At 47.1% G+C, this 12,156-nt stretch overlaps 1 protein-coding gene across 1 annotated transcript in view; it reads left to right on the forward strand.

The window, feature by feature from the left end:
* The first annotated feature begins 3,398 nt into the window (after window positions 1–3,398).
* LANCL3 (LanC lantibiotic synthetase component C-like 3 (bacterial)) overlaps window positions 3,399–12,156 on the forward strand; it is a 102,729-nt gene continuing 93,971 nt past the window's right edge. The window contains exon 1 of the mRNA XM_004689940.2: window positions 3,399–4,058. Coding sequence (XP_004689997.1) covers window positions 3,486–4,058 — 573 coding nt within the window. The 5' untranslated portion in view covers window positions 3,399–3,485. The remainder of the gene's footprint in view (window positions 4,059–12,156) is intronic.

Below are 12,156 nucleotides of genomic sequence, written 5' to 3' on the forward strand. Positions count from 1 at the left end.
CTTGGCTAATACAACCACCTTCTTTAACTCATCATAGATCAGGAATTTTGGAAAGGATTAGGATTGCAGTTCTCATAAGCTTACAGTCATCTAAAGCCTCAGTTGGGCCATATATCCAAGGTGGCTCCCTCCCATGGTTGCCCATTAATGCTGTCAAGCTTTTGACCCAGACACCTGGAACAGGACTCATCATGCTGTCTGTGCGTCCTCACTATACGGCAAATTCTTACAAGGATGGCCAAGGCCGGAAAGATGAGTGCTCCAACAGGTAAGTTGGTAGCTCGATTGTATTATTTTAATGACCTAGCTTTGGGTATTGTGCTATGGCCTTTCCATCACATTTTATTGGTTACACGTAAGTTGTAACCAAGTCCATTCTGAATCAAGAGGCGGGACACACAATACCTCACCTCCTGATAAGATGTCAAGGTCACATTGTGGAGGAGCACGTGGTATGCAAGATATTATTGGGGCCATATTTGGAAAATATAATCTGCTACACAAGGTTAGTAAAAATAGAATGCTTGAAGTCACTGAATTCAAGGTAAAGTATAGAGGTCACCAGACCGTGGAGGCAGAAGCTGCACAATGTTTACATTTATGTATTCACAAGAGCAAAAGGGATCCAAGAAAACAGTGAGAATTTAATCAAGTCTAGTTAAAATGTCAGTAAGGCCACACACTGCGTTCTATACCCCAGGTAACCTTGCTAACAGCACTCTTATGGCAATGTACCATTTCACAGTTTAAGCAGTTCCCTCCTATGTGTGCAGGGATTACTCTAGACCTTTGGTGCCAATCAGTAACTGTGACAAAATGCCCAATGCTCAAGGAGCGTATATTCTAGTGGAGTAACATTAAAATAACCACACTGCTTGTGATGCTGGTGAATTCACTAAATGACAATTAACTGAAAGCACATGGTCTAAATAGCTAGCTCTACCCTGAAGGATGTTCTGGGCTGTTTCTCCAGGTGAGTGTGCAACAAAGTGATGAGGCCTATGTGAAAGAATTTTACAGGTGAAAGGGATCATTTGTACTGTGAGTTTAAGAGGGTTTCTGGATACCATAACCTCTTCTCCCAATTCACTGTTTGACATTCGTCTTGCGATCTTTGCTCTACATGTTGGCTGAGGTACAGAAGAAAGCCCAGGCGTGCCCAAGACTTGACCCTGCCCTCTCGACACACCTTTTGCCATATAGCTTTCGAGTTCCATAAATACACCCTCTTTCTACATGCATTTTGCCAATAGAATCACATTCTTGTCTAAAAGTATCAGTTTTGAGAATAGACCTAAGGACCCATTGCATATGGCTGTTCTTCCACCACAGCCAAGCAAGCACACTGGGATTAGCCCACTAAGGATGAGACCCGGGGGCCAGAGCCCAGTCCCCCCAAGCAACAGCTCACCCACCCCAAGACACATGAATGAGCCCAGCCAAGATCCTAGATGTGTGAACAATAAACCTACAATTACATCCTGCAAGGTTTGGGGGGATAACTTGTTATGCAGCATTTTGAGGCAACAATAGGCTGACCCAATGGAGAAAAGGTAGTGCTCCTTCTCTTGGAGACCTACTTACCATTCTGTTTGGAAGTCGGTCACACAGGTCCTCGTTGGTGGCACTGGGGCTGTGGGGAAAGATATCAGTCAGGCGTCAGCAGAGTTGCTTCTAGAGCCACAACATGGGCATGGTGCACAGGAAAGAAATAGAAAAGTGGCTTTTCTGAGTGTGAAAGTCTGCATTTATGTCTCCTCATCTAAACAGACAATAATCACTCCCAGTGCCTACGACCGAAAGATGAGGAAGATGTCCCAAATGGAAAACAAACATTCCATTTTGCTCCTTTGCTACCCTCGACCCATCCAATTCCCCGCTTGAAAGTGAACTTAGCTTTTTCATTATTATGAAAACGAAACCTGTTTGGGCAGCATGATGGGAGAAAGATGGCCATACAACTAGGTCCTGCCAAAAAAGTGAGCTCCTTTTCCAAAATGCACCAAACCAGGACAGAGGGGCAGACCACTCACCGTCGTCTTCCAAATCATTGTGACAAGGACGAAACACTTTTGCGGAAGAAAATTGCCTCCCAGCAAAACTGGCCTTCCACATTAAGTCGCTTCCCCACACACTGAGAATATTTCCCACCAGTCACTTACTCTTTTGTGTCTTGTACAGGCCCTATCAAAATGTGAATACCCCGGGAGAGGTGACCTATTTGGCCTTGAGTGGTCAACCCTGTGGGAGAGGCAGAATTATTTTGAAACAGCCCAGCAAAAGAAAGGCAACTAGTCTGTGCAACTGCTCGTGTTCTGTCTTTCCCGCTGGATTGTACATTCCAAGAAGTCGAGAAACACGTCTATTTTTTTTCACCCGTCTATTTACAGAGCCCAGGGCATCTATTCTGTGGAAGGAAAGCTGAAGCCGCCAGGGAAGGAAGAGTGAAGAGCAGCTGGCGAACAACAAAACACCTCACTAAAATTCTACGCGGTTACCCTCGAAGTACCTATTGGAGCTAACAGGTTTCAACATATTTTTAGGGCCTTTCTATGCCTACATGGGGTGAAGTGTTCTCTAGGATAGGAGAATGACACCCCCACCCCCATTCCTTACCTTAACCAGGCGTGGCTCTTCGAAGTTTTACTCCTGTGACAGGCCAGGCCAAGAGAAAGTTCCCCTAGGGGGCATCTCTCAGTTTTAGTGCAGGCGACGCCGACCTACTCAACCCTTCTTTGGATTCCAACGCTCAGAAAGAACTCCAAAGTGTCAAGAAGAGGAAAAGCAAGTTTCTCGCAATGGCGCTCCGAATTCTAGCCTAGCTCAGTGGCGTTTTAACCTTTATGGTGCATGCGAATCACCTGGGGATCTTGCTAATTATGCAGATTTTTTGATTCAAAAGGTCTGGGGCGAAGACTGGGCAGCTGCCCGGGCTGCCAGGGCAGGTTGTTCCTGCAGACTCGAGGACCGCGCTTTGGAGCCCGCGGAGCACTCGAGGTCATCACCTCCAGCGCCAGGTGCCCGCCGGCCCAGCCTCCGCGTTCCGGATCGGTGTCCCACTCGTCCCTGGCCTGCCGCCGGGAGGGGAGGAGCCGGGGGCGGAGCGGGAGGAGTGGCGCGGGCCCCGCGTGGGTCCTGCCGAGATCACCTCGCCCCGGGGAGACGCGGCCGAGCTGCGGCGGCGCAGGAGGGGGCGGGTTCGGCGAGGGCGCGGCCTCTGCGAGGGGGGCGGACGTCGCCCATCCCCCGCGCTCGCCCGGGCCACTCGGGAGCCTCGCGCCAGCCCGGTGCCCCACTTGGCAATCCGCTCCCCGCTTCTTCCTCGCGCCCGCCTCCTCTTGTCACCTCCCGTCTCAGTCGCCGCGCTCCATCCCCGCCGCAGCCGCCGCCGGCCGAGCGCTTCAGACAGCGGGAAGTGGCGCGCGGGCTGCAGGGCGCGCCCTCCAGCGGACCCCGGACTCGCTTTGGGGGGCACGAGCGGCAGCATGGACACCAAGCGCTGCTTCGCCAACCGCTTCGATGACTACCAAGGCAGCCTGCTGGTGGGCCAGTGCGAGGAGGCGGTGGCGCCCTTGGTCAGCGCCACCATCGAGCGCATCCTCCAGGAGCTGCCCCCGCTCGGGGGCGGCTCCGAGGCCCGGGGGGCGGCGGCCGCGGCCAGCAGCTGCCAGGGAGGGCTGTACGGCGGCGTGGCCGGGGTGGCCTATATGCTCTACCACGTCTCGCAGAGCCCGCTCTTTGCCGCGGCCCGGGAGCGCTACCTGCGCTCGGCCAAGCGCCTCATAGACGCGTGCGCCCGCGCGGAGGAGTGGGGCGAGCCGGACGCCGACACCCGCGCCGCTTTCCTGCTCGGGGGCGCGGGCGTGTACGCAGTGGCCACGCTCGTGTACCACGCCCTGGGCCGGTCCGACTACGTGCAGCCGCTGGGCAAGTTCCGGGCTCTGTGCGCCGTCTGCGCGCCCGTCTCCTTCCTGGAGTGCGGCTCCGACGAGCTGTTCGTGGGCCGCGCGGGCTACCTGTGCGCCGCGCTGGTGCTCAAGCAGAAGCTCGCCCAGGAGGTAAGGCAGCCCCGGCCGCGCGGGGGCGCTCGCAACCTTCCCGGCCCTGCCCCCGGCGCCCTCCCGGGACTCGGGGTCCCGGCGCGTTGCCCCAGGCCAGTCTCCCTCTCTGCGTTACTCTCCGAGTGGCGCTCTCCTTCCCACAGTCTCTTGAGGTGCATCTCTCGCTTTGGTCCGTCTCCCCACCCCCTCTTTTCAGTCTTCTCATTTGTTGGGATTTCGCTGCTTTGCGCTTTGTTCGTGTTCCTCGTGGAACGGTGCCGTCTCTCCAGATGCCACTTTGTCCAGTTGCCTTCCAGAGGCTGAGAGTGTGGCCCTTGCAAGGGAGATAAAACGACTTGAAAAATAAAAGGGATTTCCCTTCCTTTGACGCTCCCGTCAAAAGCTAAAGCCCTCTCAAATGATTAGTCTATGAGAAAAGTAATGGGAGTTTTTTTGGGGGGCGGGAGGGATGGCTGGTTATATTTATCCTTGTTGCCATCGCTAATGTGGAGGTAAGTTGCTTCTGCTCCCCTGGGTCTATAGGTAACTCCAAAGAACTTGCTCTCCCGCCTGTCTCTGGGGCTTACCATGTTGCTTACAATTCCGTACACGATGATGGATGATGACTCTTATAAAATGCATATCTGCTGGGCATCGCTTTTTAAATGCATAAATGTAGATAGAACTATACCCCGTTGTGGCCGGATGTGCATTTTTCATTTCAAATGTGTAAGTAGGATTGTCAAGACCACAACATACTGGACAGGCCAGGTTTTCTTAATGAATCTCTTTCCAGATACTCTTGGCAGTAAATTGGATTTCACAACTATATATGAGTTTTTTTCTGGGTTCGATTTTAATACAATGTATGGATATTAGGAGCGAATGTACCAGTTCCTGTGGATAAGTGGGGGGGAGGGGAACCTCCAAAGGATCATAGTAACTAGAACTGAAAGAGAGGCACTTTCATTCATAAACCACTGGAGCCAAATACTGTTCTGGAGAGGAAGTGACACATTTAATTTGGCTTTATTTGGCTGAGAGGCGTTTGAAGAAAAATTAAAGGTACACAGAGTGTTAGAAATGTAATTAACTTAGATAACCTCTGCAGAGGCAGACTTGAGTTTTTTTTTTTTTTTGGATTTATAGCAGGTGAGGTCGATTCAAGTGAGAAAAAAAATGACTGAAGAATGCGCACCGTGCTAACAGGGCAGCAAAGGTCTGCGTGACAAAGTTGTCTTGAAATAGTTCAAACTGGCTCTGAGTCACTGTTACAGCTAGCAGTTTCCCAAGGGCCCTTCCAGTTGTAGAAAACCTTTTAGAAGGCCACAAGGCTATTTACATATATTTGCATTACATTTGCATTTGTTCCCAAGACCTTGCAGTCGTGGACAGGGAACTTTGAAATTACTTTAATCCCCCTCCCCTTACCTCCACTGCATTGTTTGCCTTAAACTTGCTTCTTTCCTTTCTATGCCTGGGGTCTTTTCTCCAGAATGATAGAGCAAAGGTGGGAGGCCTATCAGGTCACACTGGTGGAAACCCACCTGCCCCCAGACTGCTGACCCAGGGCCAGTCTGTAGCACAACGCCATTTAGTGAGACCTTTCTTCTGCCCTCCTGCCAAATCAGATTTTAAAAAGCTTGTAACCTGAGCAGCTCAGCTAGTCTCCCTGCCAGCCTCAGCTAAAGCAACCCAGGAAGTTTAGGCTTGAAATGTACAGGGCAGGACCCAAGCCAGTCCGGCTGGAAGCCCTTGGAGGGGAAAAGGGGAAAGAACAAGTCTTTTGTACCAGCTCCACGTCCTAGCCAGCATATGGCTTTGCCCTCGGTAGATGATACATAAACCTTAATTAAATTGAATTGCCAACTTCTGTCATTTCTCTATAAATAATCTGTCATTATGTCCTGGGTTTCTTTCCCTCCAATGTCATTTATATTCACTTTCCTCTGCCAGTTCTCTCAGTTATCACCCCAGTCTAGATCCTCCCCATACTACTTGGCACAGTGCTCTGGCACCTAATAAATAGTTGAATGAATGAATCACCATTTACTGTGTTAGTGCAATATACTCTGAGCTGGATTCTCCCACTCAAGCTACTTCTCCCTCTGAGAAACCAGCCTTCTTAAAAACACATTTTATTGTTTATCTCCCTGATGAACACCCTGCCATGACTCCCTATTACCTGTTTTATTTTCATTGACTTCACATCTCACTCACAGTTAAAGCGCAGATACTTAAAATGGCCGACAAAGCCCCACGTGACCGGGCCCCCAGCATACCACTGCACCTCTTGCTTTTTCTGTTTCAGCCACACTGGCCTTGCTGCTTCAGGTATTCTAGTGGCTCAGGGTATTGGTAGATGCTCCCTCTGTTGGGAACACTTGCCCCATGGCTATTTTTATAGCTAGTTCCTGACCTTGTCCAGGTCATCCCTTCCTCAGTGAGGCCTTGCCTGAGCACCCTATTTCAGATTTCAATCCCCACTTCTGCCCCTCTCTTTTTTCATTTTATTTATTTTGTCTACTGTCTTCACCAGTTTGAATGTACGCTCCACAAAAGGACAGAGTGTTTGTTTCATTGCTGGATCCACAGCATTAAGACAGTGCCTGGCACACAACTACTCAGTTTTCCTTTTCTGGTGGGGGTGCAAACACTGTCTGCTCCCTGGCTCGTTTCATCACTCAGTTTTAATGTTGTCTTGTCTGTCAGTATTTCTCCTGGTATTGTTGCTTTTGGTATCATGTTTTAAACATCTTTCTTACCATCAGTGTCTCATTCAATCCTTGTTGAATGAATACTAGTTTATTCCACTTTTTTTCCTGACCATACACTTGGCCATTCAACCAGTGTTTCTTAAACTTTAATAGAATCAGTCCTTCTTTAAACTTCACAAGAATCACCTGCTTATTTTGTTAAGAAAACAGATTTTGACTCAGCAGGCCTGGGATGGTGCCTGAGAGTCAGCATTCCTAACGAGCTCCTGGGTGATGTTGATGCCTCTGGCCCATCCACACTTTGAATAAGCGATATAGTGTTGCAGTTTGACATTATACCAGCCACAACTATTAAGTAGTGCTAGGGGCTCCCATTTGCAGCTTAAAGCCTCACCTCCATGAAGAGGAGGGTGGAAAAGGGATGTAGAGAGAAGGAAAAGTGAAATGCGATAGAAAACTTTAAAGGTAATTTTTTTTAAGATTAAAGAAGTATGCTCTAGGACACATTCTATCAAGCTTGATGTATTTCTAAGAGTGTAGTTTAGAACACTGATTACTAAGTCCTACCATGCTTTCATTATAAGAATTCACAAGAGAAATTTCTCTCAGGATTTAGAAACAGGAATAGTTGTGCTCCTCCTGCCAATTGATTGAATGTTTTAATCTCCAGAGTACTCCATGAACTGATGTTGTTTCTCACTGTATGTTGGCCGCAGGAAGCCTGCGACCAGAGCTGTGAGCCACATAAGCTTGTGTGCAGTCCCTCATCATCTGTGGTTTTGTCCACTAGCATGGGCTCGTTTATCTGATATTTTTCCTTTTCTGAATTTTTTCTGTCTGATTTTCTATGTTTATAAGGTTGAGATTGAAAAAAAAGTGTATGTAGAGGGATGCAGACAGACAGATAAAATCACTATCTAGGCTCTCTGGGAAATATTCACCGGGGTTAGCTTTGAGGGTTTATTAGGCAGCTACCCTTGAGGTCCCAGGAAATCCCACTGTAAAAACTTACTGGGGAACCTCCCTGGTGGCCTAGAGATTAAGTCTCAGTGCTATCACCGCTGTGACCTGAGCTCCATCCCCAGCCAGGGAGCTGACCCACATGGCACAGCAGACCTCTTTTCTCACCCACTGCTCCCCTCAGCGGTGTATTTCAGTAGATCCACCTGTTCTGCTCACCAATTTGTCTCTGGTGAGTCCTGCACTATGAGCTACACCCCAGTTCTTCCACACATAAATTATAATGCTTGTTTGAAAAAAGAAAAAGATGAAATCTTAAAAACAAAATAAAAAAAAAAAACTTTACTGGTGTGTATCCTGCTTTCCATGGATGGCTGAGAAAGTAGCAGGCAAGAAGCTAGAAAACATAGTGGAGGGCTTAAGAGGAGGCCCAGGGACCGTAGCTAAAATAATAGCTTTTGGTGAGACAAAGGCAAACATTGAAACCAACCCTTGAAAGCTGACCACAGATCTGCAGTGTCCAGAGGGGGAGGGAGGGCGAGCGCACAGTAGACAATGGTGGAGGGCTGTGGGTATACTTCAGTGGCGTGAGAGCTTCGGTGACCACATTGGGGGAGGGGGGGCGGATTCCTGTACTGTCAGAATATTAATGAGGATGTAAAACAATGGTATTTCTTTACAAAAATCTTTTTAATTATAGCTTTGCCACTGGGTGACCTTGGACAAATGATTTAACATTTTTGAGCCTCAATTTCCTCACTTATAAACTTGATTAATAACAGCTTCCTGTTATTAATTCCGGTCATTTATTCTGGCACTAATTCCTTCATTTAGTGAATATCAGGTTTCTATGTGTGCCAGGCACCTTGCTAGGTGCCAGGCACCTTGCTAGATGCCAGGATTTAGTAGTGAACAAAAAGCAATATAATTATGTTGTCAGCACTCTGAAGGAACAGGAAATGGCTGGAGGCCGGAGAAGGGCCGGACATGCTGGGTGGAGGTTAGCCTGGAGATGCTGGCCTGGCTCATCACTGAAGTGTGAGAATAAAGTGGCCACCGTAGGAGCAGGTGTTCCAGGCAGAGGGGATGGCAAGGACGAAGGTCTCAAGTGCGGAACTGCTAGGAGAGTTCAGAGAAATGAAAGCTGGCAAGGCTGGAGCATAGTCAACCAGGAGTAGAGAAGTCTGAGACCAGAGAGGGGCCAAGAGCAGGTGAAACTCAGCACAGGGCCAGTTCAATCCAAGTTAAGAGTTTGCATTTGTTTCAAGTTCAAACAGGAGAATGTCTTTAACTTATTTTTCAAAAATGTCTCCCTGGTTTCTGTATGGACAGAGGATTGAACAGTATTAAGAATGGTTATACGGTGGAATGGGCCCGGGAAGCCGTGAGAACCCTTTTGTGCCAAGGTACTCCCTTCGCAAATCCAGAAAATCCATGGCACCTCTTCTTAAAGTAACCTTTTGAAATGCATAAAAACACATAAGATTACACAGGAAGCCAATTATATGGATATCCAGTCTCTAAAACATTTAAAAAATGTGTGATGGAGTAGCATATGTGTTTCTTTATTAACACATTAAATAACAAGACTTTACAGCAGTCTTGAGGATTATGGTACTTTGAAACAGTGAGGAGGGTCAGTGATATATTGGAGATATCGTCAACAACTGCAGTGTGATATGAATATCTATGTGAGGCAAAGACACAAGAAGTGCTGGTGGTTTGTGGCTTGCATTTGCAGCGAAAGGAAAAGCTAAATCGTTTAAATAAGATTTGAGAAAATACAGATGCGATTGTATTATCTCAGCCAAAGAGGAATGGTCTGGAAGTTGCTGTGATGACTCACGCCAGATAAGGTGCTTGACATGTAGTAGCTGCCTGGCGAAATCAGTGCTAGTCCCGTATACATCTACTAACAGAAAATCAGGTGATTCTAAACATCACAGAGAAAATCATACCTAACATAAGGAATCGATCTTCCTGCCATGATTAAAACAACGACAACAAAATGATTGCAAGATTGGTAATTGAGTCCTAGGTTCTTCCTGGAGCCTGGTGGTTGGCTTTTAATGGCAAAAAAACAACAGAATTATGCAAACGTTTATTACTTCACCTTACAAGAAGTGGAGAGCTGCTAAGCCACTCCAGGATCAGTTCAGCAACTCCGGAAAGTCATCAAGACCTTGCCTTCCCAACCTTTTTTTCTGCTCTTCTCAATACGGGAGCTCCATCACTGTCAAGGTTTCATAATGGCTGTTCCATGTCAAGTGCCAGTTCCCATACAGCGGAACTACAGAAAGAAGGTCAGAGGCTTTCACTTCTCCCTTCTTCAATCACATAGAACATTCCATCCCTGAAGAATTTCCCCTCTCTTCCCCGTGCTGCTCTTGGTCTACTTCTAGTTTGGGGGTGGGGCTAGAAATGCTATTGTCTCTCATTTCTCTTTTTCCTTGTAGCATTCGATTTAATCACTTTATCCTCTGTCTGAATGAGGATTTTGAAAGAAAAGAGACTAGGAGAAGAGAACTGTTGGGTGGCTGCCAGTACCTGCCCCTTGGTATCCATTGGCAAGGTCGTTCTGATGACCTCCCACTTCCTTGACTTTTGTGAATAAAGGTGCAGTGAACATGGAGATGCAGGTATTTGTTTGAGATCCTAGTTTCCTTTCCCTTTGGATAAATACCCAGATTTGAGATTGCTAGATCATATGGTAGCTCTATTTTTAATTTTTTGAGGAATATCCATACTATTTTCCATAGAGGCTATGCTAATTTATGTTCCTACCAATGGCCCACAAGTGTTTCCTTTTTCCACATCCTCACCAACACTTATTTCTTGTCTTCTTGACAGTAGCCATTGTAACAGGTGTGAGATGATCTAGCCCATTGTGGTTTTGATTTGTATTTCCTTTATGATTAGTGATAGTTAATGTGTTGCCAGGTACCCTTGTCATTTGTTTTTGAAAAAAAAAAAAGTTCTATTTAGTTTTTCTGCCCATTTTTTAAAACATTTATTTATGCATACAGAACTGGGGTACAGACCAGAGGCTCAGGGGTGGTGAGAGGATTCACCAGAGACAGAGTGGGGAGCAGAACAGGCAAATTGACAAAGTACACTGCTGAGGGGAGCAGTGGGCATGTCAGGAGAGGTCTGCCGCTCCATGTGGGTCACCTCCAGGGCTGGGGATCGAACACTCACTAATGTGGTTGAAGCTAGCTTGCAATGTCACGCTTTAACCTATTGCGCCACCAGGGAGGAGCCACTCTCTGCCCATTTTTTAATCAAGCTGTTTTCCTGTTGAGTTGCATGATTTTGTCACATATCTGACGTATGGTTTACAGATATTTCCATCTATTCCATAGGTTTCCTTTTCATATTTATGACAGTTTCTTTTTGCTGTGTAGAAGCTTTCTAGTTTGAAATGGTCCCATTTATTGGCTGTTGCTTCTGTCACTTGTGCTTTTGGCATTGTGTCCAGAAAATCATTATAAAGAACAATGTCAAGGAGTTTTCCCCCTGTGTTTACAGTGTTAGGTCTTATTTTAAGTCTTTAATCATTTTGAGTTAATTTTTATGAGTGGTATATGATAGGAGTTCAATTTCATTCATCTGTATGTAATTATCCAGTTTTCCTTGTATGTGATTATCCAGTACTCAGCACCCCTTACCTAAGAAATTATCCCTTTCCCGTTAAGTGTTCTTCACTCCCTTAGCAAATATTAGTTGACCACATATAAGTAAGTTTATTTCTGGAGTTTTGATTCTGTTCCACTGATAAGTCTCTATGCTAGTACTGTTATAGGGCACCCCAAATCTGTTCCAGAACAAGGGGAGAGGGACACCCCTGAAGCCCAAAAATCCTGCCTGCTCTAAGTGGGTTCTGCCATCCGCCACAAGAAGACAAAACATATAAAGCTTTAATGAAAAGGGACTTTAATACAGTGAATATACAATACGGAACACAAAGAAGATAACTTCTAAATCAAACACCTGAAGTGACCCATTCCCTCGTGGGCAAAAGTCCACCCAAAAGGGATTGGCCCAAAGCAAGGCCTGAAAGCTGCCACGAGACTAAAGCACCTTCTGGCCTGGACCCATGGAAAAGGGTCAGACATGGCCAGACAAATCTGGGAGGAAAAGAGCAACATCAAAATCAATATAAACACTGCCATAGTCACCGCCCTACAGGTATCTCACCCACATCTGCCTTAGCCAGTCCAGGGTCAGGAAACAAGCGCGGTTTCTTCCTCACAGGCATGCTGCTCCATGTGGCTTCCTCAGGTCTGCTTCTGGCCCTCCATCCAGCTTCCTTCTCTTCTCTCTTCTCATTCCTTCTCTCCTTTTTCTCTGCTCATCTCCACCCTCCTGCACCTGTGTGGGGCAGGGAACCTGGAACTTCCCTTTTTCCTGGGGACCCCCCTGTTACAGTACCATACCAT

The sequence above is a fragment of the Condylura cristata genome, unplaced genomic scaffold, assembly GCF_000260355.1.
Source record: "Condylura cristata isolate star-nosed mole 26May11 unplaced genomic scaffold, ConCri1.0 scaffold00027, whole genome shotgun sequence".
In the NCBI taxonomy this organism is placed as follows: domain Eukaryota; kingdom Metazoa; phylum Chordata; class Mammalia; order Eulipotyphla; family Talpidae; genus Condylura; species Condylura cristata.